Source organism: Saimiri boliviensis, chromosome 13 (genome assembly GCF_048565385.1).
Source record: "Saimiri boliviensis isolate mSaiBol1 chromosome 13, mSaiBol1.pri, whole genome shotgun sequence".
NCBI classification, from domain to species: Eukaryota; Metazoa; Chordata; class Mammalia; order Primates; family Cebidae; genus Saimiri; species Saimiri boliviensis.
The window spans coordinates 1,062,886-1,080,998 of record NC_133461.1 but is presented as its reverse complement, the minus strand read 5'-3'; the positions used below and the strand labels follow the sequence as shown (position 1 = coordinate 1,080,998).

General features: G+C 43.7%; 1 protein-coding gene across 5 annotated transcripts in view; it reads left to right on the top strand.

Moving 5' to 3' along the window:
• ATP9B (ATPase phospholipid transporting 9B (putative)) overlaps positions 1-18,113 on the top strand; it is a 277,165-nt gene that overhangs the window by 208,385 nt on the left and 50,667 nt on the right. For all 5 annotated transcript variants that reach the window (XM_074383227.1, XM_074383229.1, XM_074383230.1 and 2 more), the window contains 2 exons: positions 4,326-4,438; positions 6,519-6,767. In XM_074383227.1, the coding sequence (XP_074239328.1) occupies positions 4,326-4,438; positions 6,519-6,767 (362 nt within the window). The remainder of the gene's footprint in view (positions 1-4,325; positions 4,439-6,518; positions 6,768-18,113) is intronic.

Below are 18,113 nucleotides of genomic sequence, written 5' to 3'. Positions count from 1 at the left end.
TGAATTTGTGGGTCTAGGAATCGATTGCGGGTGGCTGTTTACATCAGAGGAGGTGGCAACCAGACACCCTCTTCCTGATGGAAAGGCACTCCCTGCGCTGGAGCAGCCTACACGGAACCTCGCCTCGCCAGCTTTGTCCAGCTGTGGCTCACAGGAAGCACAAGGCCCGCAGGCACAGGAGAAAGGGCCAGTGGCCAAGGGCAGATTGCGGACACGGAAACCGCCAGTCCAGGTTCTTTTAGAAATCAATTTCAAGGAAGAAAGAGATGGAGGAAAAAGCTGTAGAGTAAAAGAGGCTCAGGAGACCTTTCACGGATCCATACTGCGGACAAGCAGTGTAAAACGTTACAACACACGAGACCCCTGGAAATTAGAACCCCGGCTTCTGTTTGACATGGAGGAATTACTCTGGCTTTCTGGTGTGATAATATTGGGGTTCTGTTTAAAGTGTCTCTCTTTCACAAATGATACTGACATGCCCATGGCTGAAATGATATGGCTCAGATTCGTTTCAGCAGCACCAACAGAGGGAGTGAAGTGGGGGCTCAGATGAAAGAGCTGCCCAGGCCCATGTTGCCAGAAAGGAGCAGTGGGCACAGGGCTTTCAGGAGACTGTCTCCTTGAGGTGATGTAACACTTCCTTTAAAAGAGATAGAAGGGGTGAAAAGAACGTACGTTCCTGGATTTAAATTCCTCGCATTTCATACCTCTCAGATTCACATACAGGAATGACATTTTCTGTATGTTTTGTTTTAGTCCAGCTATAGGCGTATGTGTGTGCGTCAGTGCGTGCGAGCACACACTACGCAGACACACACAGCCAAGGTTGATGCCCAGCATACAATGAGGGGTTTCTAGTGTGTATTGCACATGTTGAAATGGTGTTATTATCAGGAAGGTGGAAAATGTGACCAGTAGATACCCCAAACCAACATTTGACTGTTTCCGTCAACTGCCCGACTGTCAGAAATACATTGGTCTAACAAAGTGGAATTGACACATAATTATGTTTACAACCATCTTACTCACTGATTCCTGGAAGAGGCAGCAGTCAGGATGCGTGGTGAGAGGGCAGAGTGAAGGAGCTTCGGGAGGCGTGCGCTCCGTGTCTGAGTGGGATTGAGAGAACTGGGAACATTTGGTAGGTGGTTGAATACGGAAAGTGAGGAAAGGGTGGTGGCTGCTGAAGGGCAGCTCCTGTTCATTTAGGACCGACTGCGTCAGGCCTGTCACCTGGGTGCCCTCTCGTCATCTCCGGGCCACCCTGCAGTGCTTGCACAGTGAGGAGGCTGAGTGGGAGGTCTTGCCCTTCTCAATTAAGGTGACCATGGGGAGAGGCCAGAGGGGCCATTCAGTCCCTTTGCAGATGTCTCACCAGGTGTTGAGGGACAGAGAGGTGCAGGCTGCCGAGAGAGAGGCGAGGCTGGGCTGTGGGTTGCATGTGGGTTGCGGTGAGGGCGCTGAGACCTGAGCCAGGGACTGTGGGGGTGTGGACAGCAGCACCTCACCCCAGTGGAGCCTCTGCATTCACAGCTGCCTCCACACCCAGGCCTGTCACAGCCGCCCGACAGACACACCCAGCGAGGATTAGGTGGAAAATGAAATACTCTTGCTTTATTTACGGTTCTTCGCGTACTTGCATAAAGACATTTAAAACCCTAAGGAAATAATTGTTCATTCTTGGTAGGAGCTATGCATGTGTTCATTGTAATATTATTTTAACTTTACATATGAAAATTGTTCATAATTTAAAAGTTGAGTTAAAAGAAGTGGCATTAATCAAAGTCCCGTTTACAATCTGCATAGGATTTATGCCTCTTTGCCATTCCCTACCCTAAATTATCACGCTTCACACTCAGTCTGTGTCAGAGAAAAAAGTCTAAGGGAAATGCTTTAGTTACCTCAATCTGATAAGTAATGTATTTTTAATTTAGCGTATTTGTTAAATAATTTTTCAGAGAGCTGCTGACTTGGGCACACATAATAGAGGTGAACTTTGTACCTATCCTAATATGAATTAATGTAAAGTTTCGTTATCTTTTAACTGTTGGCAATGTTAGAACTATCATTTTTCATCTCACATTTTTGCTGTTTAAAGCACTCATAGGCCCACGGTGTGGTGGGTCACGCTGTCATCCTGGCACTTTGGGAGGCCAAGGCACGTGGATCACCTGAGGTCAGGAGTTCCAGACCAGCCTGGCCAACATGGTGAAATCCCATCTGTACTAAAAACGCAACAATTAGCCAGGTGTGGTGGCACGTGTCTGTAATCCCGGCTACTCGGGAGGCTCAGGCAGGAGAATCCCTTGAACTCAGGAGGCGGAGTTTGAAGTGAGCTGAGATCATGCCACTGCATTCCAGCCTGGGCCACAGAGCAAGACTCCATGTCAAAAAAAAAAACACACACACAAAAAAACAAAAGCAAAAAATACATATAAAGCACTTGTAGAACTTCATTTTATTATTTAGAGACTGAATCGTTGCTAATTGCACTATTTAATATGGCCTAGTATTTTAAGTTAATTCTGCTTATTTAACAAGGGTGGCGTAACAAAACAAAAAGGTTTAAATTACTTCTCATGTTCTGATGATTTTGTTTTTACTTAGATTTCTGAAACTTGGAGACATTTTTTTCAAGGTATACAGAACACAGCCATTTAAAGGTGTTTCATAAAACACTGTGGAAGGCAAAATCTATAAAACTGACAAGCATCTCAGGTAGATAGCTGCTGTTTGGAATTTCTAAAACTTTATTATATCTACTTTTTAAAGAGCATTTATTGAAACACTCTCTAAAATAGTAATTGTAAGCTATGTTTTCCTTCTGTTTTAAAGTAAGCATTATGTCCTGGTGGAAGGCTTATTGTGTGTGTTCTGACCTTCACTGATGTCTTGGGATTAACTCTGTGCTCTAATCCTCACGCACTCAGCAGGCGCCATAGACATGAAACAGTCTGGGTTGTATTCCTGGACCACGTGTGCCATGGAACATAAACATGAGTTCATATTTTTATGGGTGTTTTGCAACCATGTGTAAAGTTCCACTTTTCTTGCAACCCATTGGCTATGTCATTGTTCATACTCAGATTGATAAGGTCATGAGTATCCATGGATAACCTTTCTTGGATGTGCTGTGGAATAAGTGCAGAACCCCCCTCCTCCCCGCCGGGACAAGGCGAAGGCACCCGCATTGCAGCACATCGCGTACCTATCCAGAGGGCATTCAAGCTTCCCTGTGCTACTTTGCTTCTGTGTGACCAAATCAGTAAAACTGTGAGCGTATGTCACGTGTGTTTTAGGTTCAGTGGGATATCTTTGTCACTGAATCCATGGCCCTACGTTTTGGCAGTCCTCCTGAGGAAGCACTGGGGTACTTCGTGCTCAGTCCAGTGAGGAGCAGGCGTTGAGGAAGCACATTCAGATAGCCCAGTGTTTGGAAACTCAGCTAAAGAAAAGCCATCCTCCCCTTCACAGACCTCCTGTCTGTCATTCCAAGGGATGCACATACATACTAAGGGTTACACACATCTGGAATAGTGTTTCTGTTCAGCTAAAAACACCTAACTTTTTGAAATAAGTTTTTTAAAAAAATTGATGGACACCCTAATTGGGGCTAGTTGATGTCTTTCTCAGGCAATGTAAAGGTGGTTACTCAGTTTTCTAGTTTTATGCCTGACTCTTTCTGAACAGGCAGAAGTTGTATTTGCTCCCAATAACAGATCTGAGCTGAAAGGCAACCACTGGACTTTCCTTATGTAACTAGAGCCCTTCCCATTATTACACATTATTAGGGGCTGGGTGCACAGTGGCTCACACCTCTAATCCCAGCACTTTAGGAGACTAAGAGAGAAGGATTGCTTGAGCCCAGGCTGGGTAATGTAAGCAGACCATGCCTCTGCAGAAACCAGAAAATCAGCTAGGTGTGCTATTGTGTCCTGTAGTCCCAGCCACTTGGGAGGCTGAGGGAGGAGGATCACTTGAGCCTGGGACGTGGAGGCTGCAGTGAGCTGTGTTAACGCCACTGCACTCCAGCCTGGGAAACAAAGTGAGACCTAGGCTCCACAAAAAACCAAAACACCAAAAATGTTAAAAAGGCACCTTGACATGCTTGCTAGGAAGAAAATACCTTGTTCTTCCTATTAAAATGAAAATAGCAGCAAGTAACAATCTTAACGCTACTTTGCATTACAGAATGGGATGTCCCAGTGGCTTCAGCATAGTGAGGAAGAGCATTGCCCGTGGGTGTGCAGCATGGCCGTAGGAAAGCTGGGCCTTCCCGTGGGCCTCCTGCATTAACGTGTTTGCTGTTGTCCCCTTTATCCTAGGAACCCTCACCCAGAATGAGATGGTATTTAAGCGGCTCCACCTGGGCACCGTGTCCTATGGAGTGGACACCATGGATGAGATCCAGAGCCACGTCAGGGACTCCTACTCACAGGCAAGTGGGTTCCTCCTGTGGGGGGTCTGCTTCCACACACACCCCTTGCCGTGCGTCCAGCCGAGCCTCATGTGTTCCCATCTGGAGATTAGCACACTTCTTGATGAAATTATCATCCTGCTACTTCAGTCATCTGTTCGAATATACGAATCAGGAGTGGAGTCCAGGAGGCTTTTTATATTTACAGTAATTTGTTTCAAACTTGATTTTCACAGAGACTAGACTAAATGACACCCCACTTTGCAGCGTTTCTACTCTTGACAACTCCAGAGTAGCATTCAGTGGCCGGCATTGTATTCAGTCTTTAGGAAACCTTTGCTTTCTTCTGTCCTTGCTAACAGTCACTGTCGGTGTGCTGTCAAATGGAAGAAGTCCCATATGTGTGTCTGTTAAGCATGTGGAATGTTTATCCATACACGTAAGCAAACAGACACACATTTAGATGCAGAATATTTGTAACCTAGGATATTTATTAATAGAAGGAAAATCTTAAAAGGAGAAGGGATACAGTTTCTCCCAGGAATCTGCTTCTACACTGAAATAGTACCAGATGAGATCTGCTTTTTAAAAAAAAAATATGAATGTGAGTTTAATAGCTTCAAATAAGTCATTAACGTTATTAGGGAAAAACATGAAAAACAGAAAAGATGAAGCATCATTATATAAACACAATAAATATTTATTGTGCTTCTACCTAAGAGTACTTTAAAAAATCATTTTCACTGAAAGCTGCTGTGAGCTGAACAGACAGCACCTCTTCTGTGAAATTGCTGTGATTCTCTGTTGGTATTCTGGGTTATTGCTAAGATGATGGGAATCTAGTAGGTCCACTGCCCTGCAGCACAGATCTTTTATAACCTGATTCTGTTTCCCCACTGGAGGCATTTGGTGATCAAGAGCATGATCTTTCATGGAATTTATGTGAAATTAAATTGTACAAGCATCAGTAAACATCACATAGTTTGGAAGGAGGAGCCCGCTGAGTTTGCTGTCTTGCAGCAGCGTGAGCAGGCGCAGATGGGCTGGGTGCTCACTGAAAGGCATCACCAGCTAAGCAGAAAGTTAAACCCTTCATTAGGCAGCACTGTCATTTGACGGGCAGGAGATTCACAGTTCACTGGATCTGTGCACCCAGTCCAAACGCAAAAGCCTCGGTTTCCAAGGATTGTCATGAGTTACTCCGAAGTTAAGTGAAGAAACATTTAACAGTCCTGTTGGGGTCAAGGAGAGTGTCCTGTGACACCCTCCACCACGTAGGAGGTGAATAATAAAAGGTCATTGCTTCAGTGGTGCCGTTGAAATCTCTCAAACACGGCTGAGTGAGGAGAGCCGAGCATACACATGAGTTGCTTAAGGAGAACAGGGTTCTCAGATATGACATGGGGTCATTTTCCTCTGAATGCGACTTAGGATTGTATTTGGTTGTTATTATCTATAAAACTAGACTGTCTAAGTTTGGAGACTACTGAAAATCAGGAATAATTTATGCTATTAAGGGAAGATTCTTAAAAATTTTGTCCGGCTTTTAGCTTTATACCATTTTATGTAGAACATTGTTGAAAGAAAGCTGGAAGCAGTGCTGAGTGTACCATTGCAGTGCTGAGTGTACCATTGCAGTGCTGAGTGTACCATTGCAGTGCTGAGTGTACCATTGCAGTGGAGAGTGTACCATTGCAGTGGAGAGTGTACCATTGCAGTGCTGAGTGTACCATTGCAGTGGAGAGTGCATCATTTCGCTTTGTTCTTTCACTCTGCTTTGGAAGTCAAGAATAAATAGGAGTTAAGGACATAGCAAATCAATGCCATTGAAGTGAATGTAGTAAAAATACATTGTCAGATTTTTAAGTAATATTTTTATAGTGAATATTTTGGTATATTTTGACAATCTGGATGTATCAAAGCACTTCACAGTACTAGGGTTAAAAAATAATCAGTGATGTATAGGGGATAATCAGAATCAAATCAAGCTACTTATTTGTAGCTACTTTGCTTATAAAAATCATATATGCGAATAATTTCATGTTAACTAGATAGTTCTCTTTGCTCTATATTCAATTATGTGATGTTTCCTCTTCTAAAGATGCATTCTCAAGCTGGTGGAAACAATGCCGGTTCAACTCCACCAAGAAAAGCCCAGTCTTCAGCTCCCAAAGTCAGGAAAAGTGTCAGTAGTCGAATCCATGAAGCCGTGAAAGCCATAGTGCTGTGCCACAACGTGACCCCTGTGTATGAGTCTCGAGCTGGCGTTTCTGGGGAGACGGAATTTGCAGAGGCTGACCAAGACTTCAGTGACGAGAACCGCACCTACCAGGCTTCCAGCCCCGATGAGGTCAGTCAAAGCGCAAAACCGTGAGAGCTTGTGCGTTCCATTTGGGCTCCAGAGTCATGAGGATTCGTTCTTCCTGGGGTGGGGGATGTAGAGGCGCACTTTACCGTAGCTTCACTGTGTGTTTCAGCTGTAGCTTGAGAACTGCCCGACTCTTCCCAGCACGCAGCCTCTGGCGTCCCCTGGGCCTTGCAGATGCTGATGTGCAGCCGCCACGTCCCTGCACGTCTCAGAACACCCAGGGCTGCTCACAGGGAACAGCATGAGAAATAGTGGCCACGTTTACTGATTACATAAACTAACTTGTGTCAAAGCCCCACTTTACAAAGCTTTTGGAATTTGGGACTCTTATTCTGGCTACGTTATCCAGTTTTTCCCATGTCCCAATTGAGTCATCAGGTTTCCATACTAAGTTTCCACAGATCTTGCTCGACTTGCGATACGGTGCATCTATTTCCAAAGAAAATTGGGATGTAAATAATTTCCAAAACCTACAGAAATGGTAAGATCTTAAACGTGGTAAATTAGTTATTTCTAACTTTACATCATTCTTTGATTTTTAGATCAGTAAAATTCATTAAATTTGTTTAATTACTGTCTTAGTATTTTTATATACAGCCTTATATAAACTTTGTCCCTTCAAGGTTCTTGAGGCAGTTCCGTAATCAAGCGAGCCATGGAAGCAGTATAAGCAAGCTAGTGTCGTCAAATACTTTGTAAAACTGTGTCAGAAACAGAAACATTTGGGCAGGGGTCAGGAAAGGACCTTCAGTGAAAAGAAAAAGAAAAAAAAACAGACCTAATATTTTAAAGAGAGGAGTCTGGTGGTTCTGATTGATAAGTTTATTACAGAAGAGCGCCATCTTCCCCCTATCAGAATAGAATCTCAGCCCAGAGACAAGATGCAACTTCACACCCACCAGGATAGCAGGAATCAAAAGACCATAGCAAGTGCTGGAGAGGATGCAGAGGAATTGGAACCTGCATGCACTGTGGTAGAATTGCAACGGGTGCAGCCACTTTAGAAAACAGTCTCGACATCTCCTGAAACAAACACGGACTTACGGTACGCCCCGCAGTTCCGCTTCTCGGAGTAACACGGACTTACCGTAGGCCCCGCAGTTCCGCTCCTTGGAGTATACCCAAGAGACGTGAGAACAAAGACCCATATGGTAATGTTCACAGCAATGTTAGAGCCGGGAAGTAGAGGCAAGGCAAATGTCTATCAGCTGTCAATCAATCAATAAAATGTCTGTCCATCCACACGGAGCATCATCCAGTCACAGACGGCAGGAAGGAGCCGTGTCTGTGACAGCGTCAAAGCACTTTTGAAACCTTGTGCTCAGTGGAAGAAGGCAGCTGCAGAAGGAAACGTGCATGCATGTGTGATTCCATTTCCATGATACGTCCAGAGCAGACATTCGTGTGGAGACAGAGAGCAGAGCAGCAGGTGCCAGGGGCTGAGGAGTGAGTGCCAGCAGGTCAGAGGTCAGGGGCTGAGGAGTGAGTGCCAGCAGGTCAGAGGTCAGGGGCTGAGGAGTGAGTGCCAGCAGGTCAGAGGTCAGGGGCCGAGGAGTGAGGGCTAGCAGGGAGAAGGTCAGGGGTGGGGAGTCATCCTTAGCAGGTAGAAGGTTTTTTTTAAGGGAATGAAAGTGTTTTAAAATAGATTTATTGTGTTGGTTACACAATTCTGTGAATATGCTAAAATGAATTAAATTGTGCAGTTTTAATGGGAGAATTGTATAAAGCTATTTGAGTGTAGGTTCTATGTCTATTAAATGAGTAGAAAATTCAGATTCATGACAAAGACAAGGTAAATTCATAGGTTAAAAAACTAAAATGCCTATCTTAGAACGTGTCAGGATACGAGTTCCATTTCTGGATGTATGGGTATGAAAGCTACGAAATTCTAATTCCACAGACAGTGGCAATATGAGCCTAAAAGCCCACTGTTGCTGACCAGCAGGTTGGCTAGACAGACAGGGACGCATTTGGCAAAGAGGGCGGGAAGAAGGGTTATGAGGCATGAGAGAGCCGCTTTCTCTGGTGACGGTATGTCTTGCAGCAGAGACCAAGCCCATGCTGTGAAGTGTGAGAACAGAGACAGCAGCCGCCGTGACGAAGCAGCAGCGCTGGCGTGAGTGCGTCTGAGAGTGCACAGTACAGCGCCTGCAGCGTGGGGAAGGGCATCGCCATTAGCTTAGAAGTCGGAATGTGCAACCATGAGTTTAGAATGTTTGGAAAATTGCCTTATGAGTAATAATTAGAACTAATTTGTAACCCAAAGAAGACAGAACAGAGTAAATAAATGTGTTGATAGTTGAGGAGGAGCTGTGCTGTCTGCAGAGCTGACCAAGGGTGGCAAGCGACTTTCACTTTCAAATTGCCTAAAAGCAGGAGTAGGCTCCTAGAAGCAGAAGAATTCTACCACCTTATGGCTCAGGAACAACCAGTAATGTCATTCATCTTTTTTCCATGAAAGTTGGCTGTGACCGTGTCCTGACATGGCACAAGCTTCCAGATCATGGGACTAGGTCTCATGTCCTGAAGCCACTTCTCATGTCTACGTGATATACAGACAAGTTTAAAAACCACTTGCTTTTGTGTAAATCTTTCCTTCCCCAGGAAAGTGCTTCCCGTATCTGATGCCTACAGACATCATCGGCCGTGTAGAGACACGGAGCCGAGCAGCAGGTGCCAGGGGCTGAGGAGTGAGTGCTGGCAGGTCAAAGGTCAGGGGCCGAGGAGTAAGGGATGATGGCTGTAGGCATCAGACAGAGTGAGACTCAGTCTAAAAAAAAAAAGAAAAAAAGAAATTCTGGGCTGTGGCTGGAGATTTCTCCATTTTTGAAAGTCTAAGAGGTTTTTAAACCATTGCATCTTACTTACAAATCTCTCCTTTTGACTGACTTTGAGGACTTGAGGCAAAGGCTAAAATTTGATGAACTAGGGTGAATGTGAGGGTGTGAGGTCCGCATTCACCAGTGTTTTAAGTTTTTTGCACACTGTGTGAGGTGGTGGCTCTCAGTGGGCTCAGCTGAGCTTGTCCAGGGGACAGATGTGAGCATGCCCTGACACAGTGACCTCAGGAAGAAGAGACCCTAACGGCACCAGCAGATTTCTGGTATTGGACACGGTGTAAGCCACTGCTAGACCTTTAAAACAAGCTTACTTTTTTGAAGCTTTAGTTAAATAGGCAATTTTCTTTTTGTTGTTCAGTCAAAATACTATCTTACTCAACGAAAATGAATCAATTTAGTAATTATGACAGGTCATTAGCCACGTAAGAACCTAAAGGATGGTGAAAAGCCAAAGCAATCAAAGTGATTTTTTGAACATGGGAAGCTGGGACACTGGCCATTCATCCCCCTCCGTCTCCGCCTGTCATGGGTTGGCTTTCTGCACACTCACGCCGCCTTCCTGTCTCTGAAAGGGTCTGTGATGCCACTGTGACGGCGTGGCTGTGCATCGTAGTCAGCACACGGTCCTCTCACCGCGCAGTCACCGTCACTGGAGCTTTGGAGTTTCCTGGAGCCTTTTGTGAGAACCTCTGTCCCTCGTGTGACCCGGCGCACGTGCACGCCACCGTGCAGTCTTCCCGCCTGGCAGGCTTTTGCCATCAAACCCGTAATACCTTTTGTTTCCAAGACCTCTCTGAGTGCCCTTCTCTCCAGCGATTCCCAGGCACAGCATGCAGACCCGTGTGCCCACGCGCCTTCGCAGAGGTGCTGGTCTTGGCTCTGCTGCCTGCGTTTGACCGCTGCCCATCCACATGCTCTTCTGGCCGCATCAGTAACTGATGGTGCTGGGCACATGTGGATTGGATGGTGTCTTCTGTGGACTGGCATGAAGGGATCATTTCCTTTTTCCTAAATGCAGCTATATTGGAATTTCTGTGGTCACCCCATTTCTTTTATAGTCATTCAGAGCATTTCATTCAACAGAGAAGGCCGTGCCAAGCTTGTGTGGAGCTGCGTTTGCTCCTTCCGTGCTCAGCCCTGGCCTGACATCCTGTGGCTGTCCCTCATCCCCTGCCAGCGGTCCCCAGCTGCCCACTGGCTTTCGGCACTCCTGGGTGTCTTCTGGGTGGGAGCAGCAGGCTTTATCCTCCCTTACACCACATCTGCCCTCTTTTCAGGGGCTCACGAGCGTCGCCTGCTGAGCAAACGGGCCTGTATGGGAAGATGGTGCCAGGAGTTACTGGTCGAGTCAGGGGAGGAGAGTACCACACATCTGTAGGAATACTGGCCCTGAAAACCATAGCACTGGAAGCTCGGCAGGGGCTAGTTTCCTGTAGTTGAGCAAGGCCGTGTCCCAGGGTTTAGACAGTGTTTGCCTTTTTAGTATAACGTGAAATTATGATGAAGGAATTAATTTCCTGCTTGTGAATCACATTGTTACCTCTCTCTTTTCAGAAAATAATTGGCAAAAGTCCATGAAAATTGGGATTAGTTGAAGTATTCGATTTCTAAGAAGCTCCAGAGTACGACTGAATCATTGGATAGAGTTTTTCAACCTTGAGGAAATGTGGAAAGCAGAGCTCCACTCTTCCATTCACTGTCAGTGTGCCATTTCTTACAGCGTTCTGTCAGTGGGCAACATTGTTAGGGTCCGTTTAGTCATCAGCCCTGTTAGATTTCATAGATCCTGTGGACCAGTAGACACGTAAAAATCTCTGTAGCTAAACTCAGAACCACTTTGGGAATTGGAGTGTGTGTGTGTGTGACCCAGATCTTTTTATTTAGTAATAGAAAATCTGAGCAAAAAGGTGTAGTTTCATAGTCATAAGCAAATTTGGAGCTCTAGAAACTGACAGGACGATGAGCCGAGGCTTGGAAGCTGTGTCAGTTGCTGTCTTAGCATTCCAGTGTGGGCTGTGAGACAAAACACAAGTCACGAGCACCTGCTCCCCATGATTCCCGTCAAGAAAGAGTTGAATGCATTGCTTTTTCTATTATAGCATTTTGGAAATTCTCAAAAATGTCATGTGATTAGGTATTGGAAAAAAGTGTATTCCTGTCATAAGTATGAGAAACCTAGACTAGAGGTTTTTCCCAAAGAAAATTGTATTTGAAGTTTTAAAAATAGTGTATATTTACCATATTATCTTATTGCACATTTTGTTGAAAGTATCTGGGATTTTTTTTAAAGGTTTTACATGAGTCATTAACACTTTTTGAATCTTAAATTTGGAATTCACAGTAGAGATTTCATTGACTCCAAGATTATTAAGAATTTAGAGAAATTATAATACCGACATTGCTAATAACCTTACAATTAAGTTTTTTTACTTGTTTAGAATGTCTTTCTACCTGGGAAATTGGACAATTATTAAAAATAGCAGAACATTAAATAACCTTTTAAAAATCTCTAAAACGTATTTTAAATCTGAAAATGAAAACAATAGACTTCATAATTTTTAAAGAGCTCTGTTGATGCATGGTTTGCAAGTCCCTAAAGCCTCAGGAAAATCATCTAACTGGTTCATTATTTAGCTTATTGAACTTTGCTGCAGTTAGGTTGATGGATGATAGCAATGTTTCCCGATCACCAAAGTACCATTTTAAAAGCATTTTTTATTGAATAAAGTGCTTAGGATATTGCACCCTGGAGCTTTATTTAGGAAAATGATTCAATTGATGTTTTCTGTTTAACCTCAGCTTTGACCTATCACAATATCTATGGTTAATAAGCAACATTGTCATTTGAGAGACGTAACTGGTTTCATCCACTGCACACCCACGCTGTCCTCTCAAAGCCCTGTGTGTGTGGCTCTTGTGTCATCTTTGTCTTTAGGAACAACGCAGTTTATTAGGTGGAGTGCCTGAGTTTTAGTCTCTCATACAACTGTTGTTATGCTTCACAAAATAAGCAGTCTTTGGTTTTCATTTTTCCTGAAGCAGAAACTATCTTTCATCTTACCTACATGTGTGCATAGATGAAACTTCATTATACAAATAATTGAATTCTGAGGAATTAATTTTACATCCTTGAAGGTCCGGTGAGGCATAAGCATTCAAACACTTGCAGTGTGGTGTGTTTTGTGTGGTGTGTCTGATGATACGATACTTGAAGGTGTAGAAGTGGTGGTGATGTCCAGGTGTAAATAACTGATTTGTATTCATCATGTGGAACCTATTTATGCCCCGGTCATTGTTTCTTATGATAAGTGATCAATATTTCATTTTCTCTAAGAGAGTAGAAAGTTCTGCTTGTCTATCACTTTGTCTCCGCAGGCTCAGCATAGCAGGCTCCATACGAGCAAACGTTAAATGCTCTCTGGGAATTCCTTCACAGAGTTAAAATTCAGCTGTGTTAAACTGTTGGGGCAGATGTCCGGTGCAGTCACAGAACACCAGCACTGAACTGGCGTCACGAGCCCGCGCAGAAGGACAGAAGCTCGTCGGGCAGAGCCTCCGAGGGCAGAGGGTGTGAGCTCAAGTGCTTCAGGCATAGGGTGGAAGGAACCCTGAGGACCGCCGGCTGCTTCTGGTCCTGAAAGAGTGACCTTGATTCTTAGTGACTGCTTATTCCTCTAGACTAGCTATTTTCTAGTAGCATTCTTTCCCCTCTGTGGCCGCATTTTCTCATGTTGGTAAGTTCTGTATTTAAATATTACTGCAGGATGTAGCTGTCGTCGGCTCACTCCGGTGTTTATGTGCAAGAATCAGCTAGAATGAATGACAAAGCACAAATGAGTTATTAATAGTATTGCTTCTGGGTTTACAGAAGTAGGCACTAATGCATGAGGCATGCTGTATTTTTTAATTCATTTTATCTTGTGTGCTTATTGAAGCAAGACTAATTGTGGTGTTTTGTCAATATATTTGTGAGAAGCAAATCATTGTTAGTGACATAAAGCCTTCACTCTGTGACCTTCAAGACCAATAGAGAATAAATACTACATAGGCTGTCTGTGAATATTGATTAGCAGTTTTTTCAGATGATCAAATCACATTTTATCTTAATAATACCACTAAAATATGAAGATGGTTATAATAACCACAATTAAAAACGATGACATTCCACTGATTAAATTATGATATAGAAAGTGCATGGTAAGAAAATGTATATTTACAGTGTAGTGGCCGGCTGCCTGTGTTAATTGCTAATATGATAAAGGAAATTTCTCCCTAGCTTTTCAAGAATAATAGCATGGAAATTTCTGAATAATGGAATTATTGAGAATTACTAATGATAAAATTGCCTCCCATTTTGTATTCTCTTGTATGATGCTACTCCTGGCTGTGTTACTCTTGGGTCTGTCTCCCAGAGTGCTTTCTTAACCTGGAGACGTGCCAGTGTGTAAACAGATTGCCTGTGGCAGAGATGACTACATGTGTTGCTAGGCAGCCTCTGGAGGAGATTCAGCTCAGGTTCCCACTTAAATATATATTTTTTTGCATTCACATCTTAATTATTTTTTGCCTTTGTATTGTCAGGAATCACATTATTAGAAATTTCTAACAGCTCAGTATCAGATAGTCATTTGAAATGTACCAAGCCTTTAAATTCTGGTCTTTCTGCATTTCAGAGAAAAATACCTTAGAGATTATTTCCTATCATAATGTCAGGCAGCAATTAATTCCATATTAATATAGAAGCACATGAGGGGCACTTGATAAACTGCTCTGCCAGTTCTTTATTGAATACTGACATAGTCACTTTGAAAGAGAAAATCAGGTGATGGCATTGGAGACATGATTGTTAGAGAGTTCCTGACTGAGTGAAGAAAACTCTAATTGACGAATGGCCGGTCATGCAGGTGGAGAGTGTATTCTGTGCTTGCCTGCACTGTCCCTGATAGCATCCAAAGAAAACAGGGAGAGATGTTCACTGCGACCTTCCACCCACTGCCCGAATGTGAGGGCTGCAGCCACGTGTCAGCTGCTGCTGCTGGGAGAGATTTGAGCCTCACGCCTGAGAATCTCCATCCACCCCTCAGCAGCCTTCTTCCCCAGTCTGTCCTGTTGGCAGCTAACATGTTTAGTACACAGTCCAACCAAAGGTCACAAATAACGACCTCAAAGAAGCTGTGGTACAGAGGACAGAGATCAAAGTGGCCCCCAATGGAAATAGGGGGTAGCTCTTGCTGGGAGCCACCTCCCAGATGTGGTCAGCAGCTGCAGTGACCTCAGGGCAGCAGTCCACTGCAGCCCAGCCAACATGTCAGAGAGTGCCTGGCTCCCTCACCAGGTGCTGCATGCATCAGGTGAGAGAAATGAACATAAGTAAACTTGACATCAAACTAGAATTGCAGTAAGAACGACAACAACAAAACCAAAGGAAAGTGGGAGGAAGAAAAAGGAAAGGAAAGCATAAAAGTAATGATTGAATAAGCAGTAGTTCAAAAGCTGATTCTTTGAAAGGTTAAATGAAATGGAAAGATTATTGGTAAAAAATAGCAAATAATATAAAATAATGAATGTAAACCAAGTTCACACATACGAAATTATCCATATGTAAGAGTGTATAATAAACAAGTAGGCTTAAGTGTTTTTAAGAGAGTATGAAACATAGCTCAAATGCTGTTTTCAGAAACAGTAAAATAAATAATTTCTGGAGAAATGTAAATTTCAAAATTGACTCCAAATAAATCTGAGTAGACCAGAAGAGAAATTTAGAAAAATCACCCAAAATGGATTTTGACCAGTTTTATAGATCAAATGTTTTGAGGCACAAATAAACCACATACTGTAAGAACTTTTCTTGAGCAAGGAAAAATTAGGCGATGATGTCTAAGGACACAAAAAACCACAAGTTCTAAAAGAAAAAAAGAAACGATGAATTTCAGAGTAAAACCTATTTTTTTCACAAGACATTTGTTAAGAAAATAAAGACTAATTAGGATCTCCTCATGAATTTGAAAAAAGAAAAAGAAAATCCAAGACAAGCCACAGACTAGTAGGAAATGTTTGCAGAATGCTTATCCGATAAGTGACTAGTACAGTGAATATGTAAAGAATTCTCAGAGCTCAGTAATGAAAAAAACATCACCTGAATTTAAACACTGGCAAAAGATTTGAACAGCTGCATCACCAAAAAGAGATAAGAATATTGACTGTATAATACTATAAAAATAGTGATTTGTGGAGGCTAATATAGAAAAAGTAGTAAGATACATGATAATAGCCAAAAGTCAGGAGGTGATTGATGTCAATGGAATTAAGTTACTCTAAGGTCCTTAGAGTACAGTTAAAGGTGCCAATTTACTTACATAAAAGTCCAGGATTGTGCTGGCAACAGTGGGGTAACCACCAAAGAATGGTAAAAGAGAATGTCCCTCTCCGAGGTGGTGGTAGGGCGGTTGTTGCATGGCTGAATACACACAGGGCTCCTTGGAGAAATGGCTGATTCTGGAACCAAGGCAGGAAATACCTAAGCTGAGCCTGGAGCATCTGGTACTGCCGGAAAGTAAGGAGTTGCTCAAAGCCAACAAACACAGAAAAAGCTGCCTGCATGGCAGGGGATGTGTCAGTGGGACTCAGAAGCCAACTGGAAAAGCTCCCGGTGGTGAATGCTGGAACAGTATGAGCAGCAAAGTCAGTCGTAGTGGATTGTAGCCCATAGTGTGAGACAAATATCCAGGAGTCCACACTGATATAAGTAAATGATTGAATAAGTAAATGAATGGGAGAGAAAGACAGATCTCCCGTGCAGAAGACTTCCTGTATGAAAGGATCATGTATGTAGCTACTGAACCCGCTGTTTGGGGAGCATAATTCCTCCTCCTTCGGGTGTGGGCTACACATGATGACTTCCTCCCAACAAGCACGGTGTTACAAGGGGAAAGAAGAGTCACTTTACTACCTCAGTCAGGTGAAGAAGGTCAGCATCAGCAGTGATCAGTCGCCTTGCCAGACGCAGCCCCGCCGGCATGTGATCAACAGCACCTCACCTTCATGGTCCTCGCCCAGACCCACAACCCCAGTCAACTCATGAGAAAATCATCAGACAAACTCAAATTGAGCAGTATTGTACAAGCTGCCTGACCAGTGCATCTCAGAGCTATCGAGGTCATCAAAAACTAGGCAGGTGCAAGCAACTGTAGCAGCCAAAAGAAGATGTGAAAACTAAATGTGACATCCCAGATGGAACCTGGGACAAGACAAGGGCTTAAGGGGGGCACAAAGCCCGTCCGAACCACGCATGGATTTAAGCTTTTAAAAATGTAGCCTGCTGCTTGCTCGGATTGTATTGACAACTTGAAGAAACACTGTATGTTCCACCTTTCAGAAAATTACCAAATGAAAGTTCAGATGTTTTTAAGCACTTGCCCTTTTTTGTGATTATTTTCCAATAGTGGTCTAGCCAGTTTCTTCTTTGTGATATTTGGGCCTTAGCATTTATCTTGTAATTGTATGGAAGACACGGGGTCACTGCCGGAGGCAGCACAACTTTAGATCTCTCTGTAGATCACCCAGTAGTATTTCCTCTGCAGAACAAGGTGACGGCTCCAAGTGGTATCGTCTTCCTTTAACTGTTTTTCCTTGTGAAATTTGAATAATGTGACAACAGAGAAGAAGAGGGCTTTTCTGGGCACAGGTTTCATCATGACCGGCTGTGTGTTACTCTCTTGAGCGCCAGCATCTCAGCCTCCCATGTCACTCACACCTGGTTGTGCCTTCACAGGAGGGTCTTGGATGTTCTGGGACTTGCAGTGGAAGGAAGCAAGGGAGGGCTTTTCTGCCTCACTTTGAGGAGACTTGGAGATCCATGTCAGGTAGGAAAGGTGAAAGTCGAGGAACAAACGTTTAGCACTGCTAAATATTGTCTCGTTAAAGACATGTAAGCTGACTTCCAGAAGTGCTTCAATAAGAAAATTAAATGTCCTTGTCTATGTGGAATGATTGAAATGTGAGTGACTAAGGAGGAAACGGTTCACAGTTGGGGGGTCCCTGCTGCTCCTTTCTAATGTAAGTGAGGACCCAGGGACACTTCACAGTTGGGGGGTCCCTGCTGCTCCGGCTGACGTTTTCCATTGTGCTGTCCTCAGTGTTTCCTTCCCTGCCTCTCCCCACTTAACAAGACAAGTTCTGTGGCTGGAATCACTGTCCTCAGTGTCTCTCCTACGTCGATAGCACAAGAAGATTCGAGGAAACCAGCCTAAAGAGTATCCGCACAGTATTTCAATTCCATGTATTGCCAGAATTTAGTCTCGAGTTCCTCGGGATTAAACTGATGTAGACGCGATGCATGTATGTGATTCTCCATGTAAATACATCTAAAATAAAGTCCTGAAGGAAAGACTGCCATGACTTCTGCCTCTGCAGAGCTTGGCTCACAGTAGGATTCTTTGACTTAATTTATTATTAACGTACTTGCCTCTTTCAGGTGATTTGCATTTTG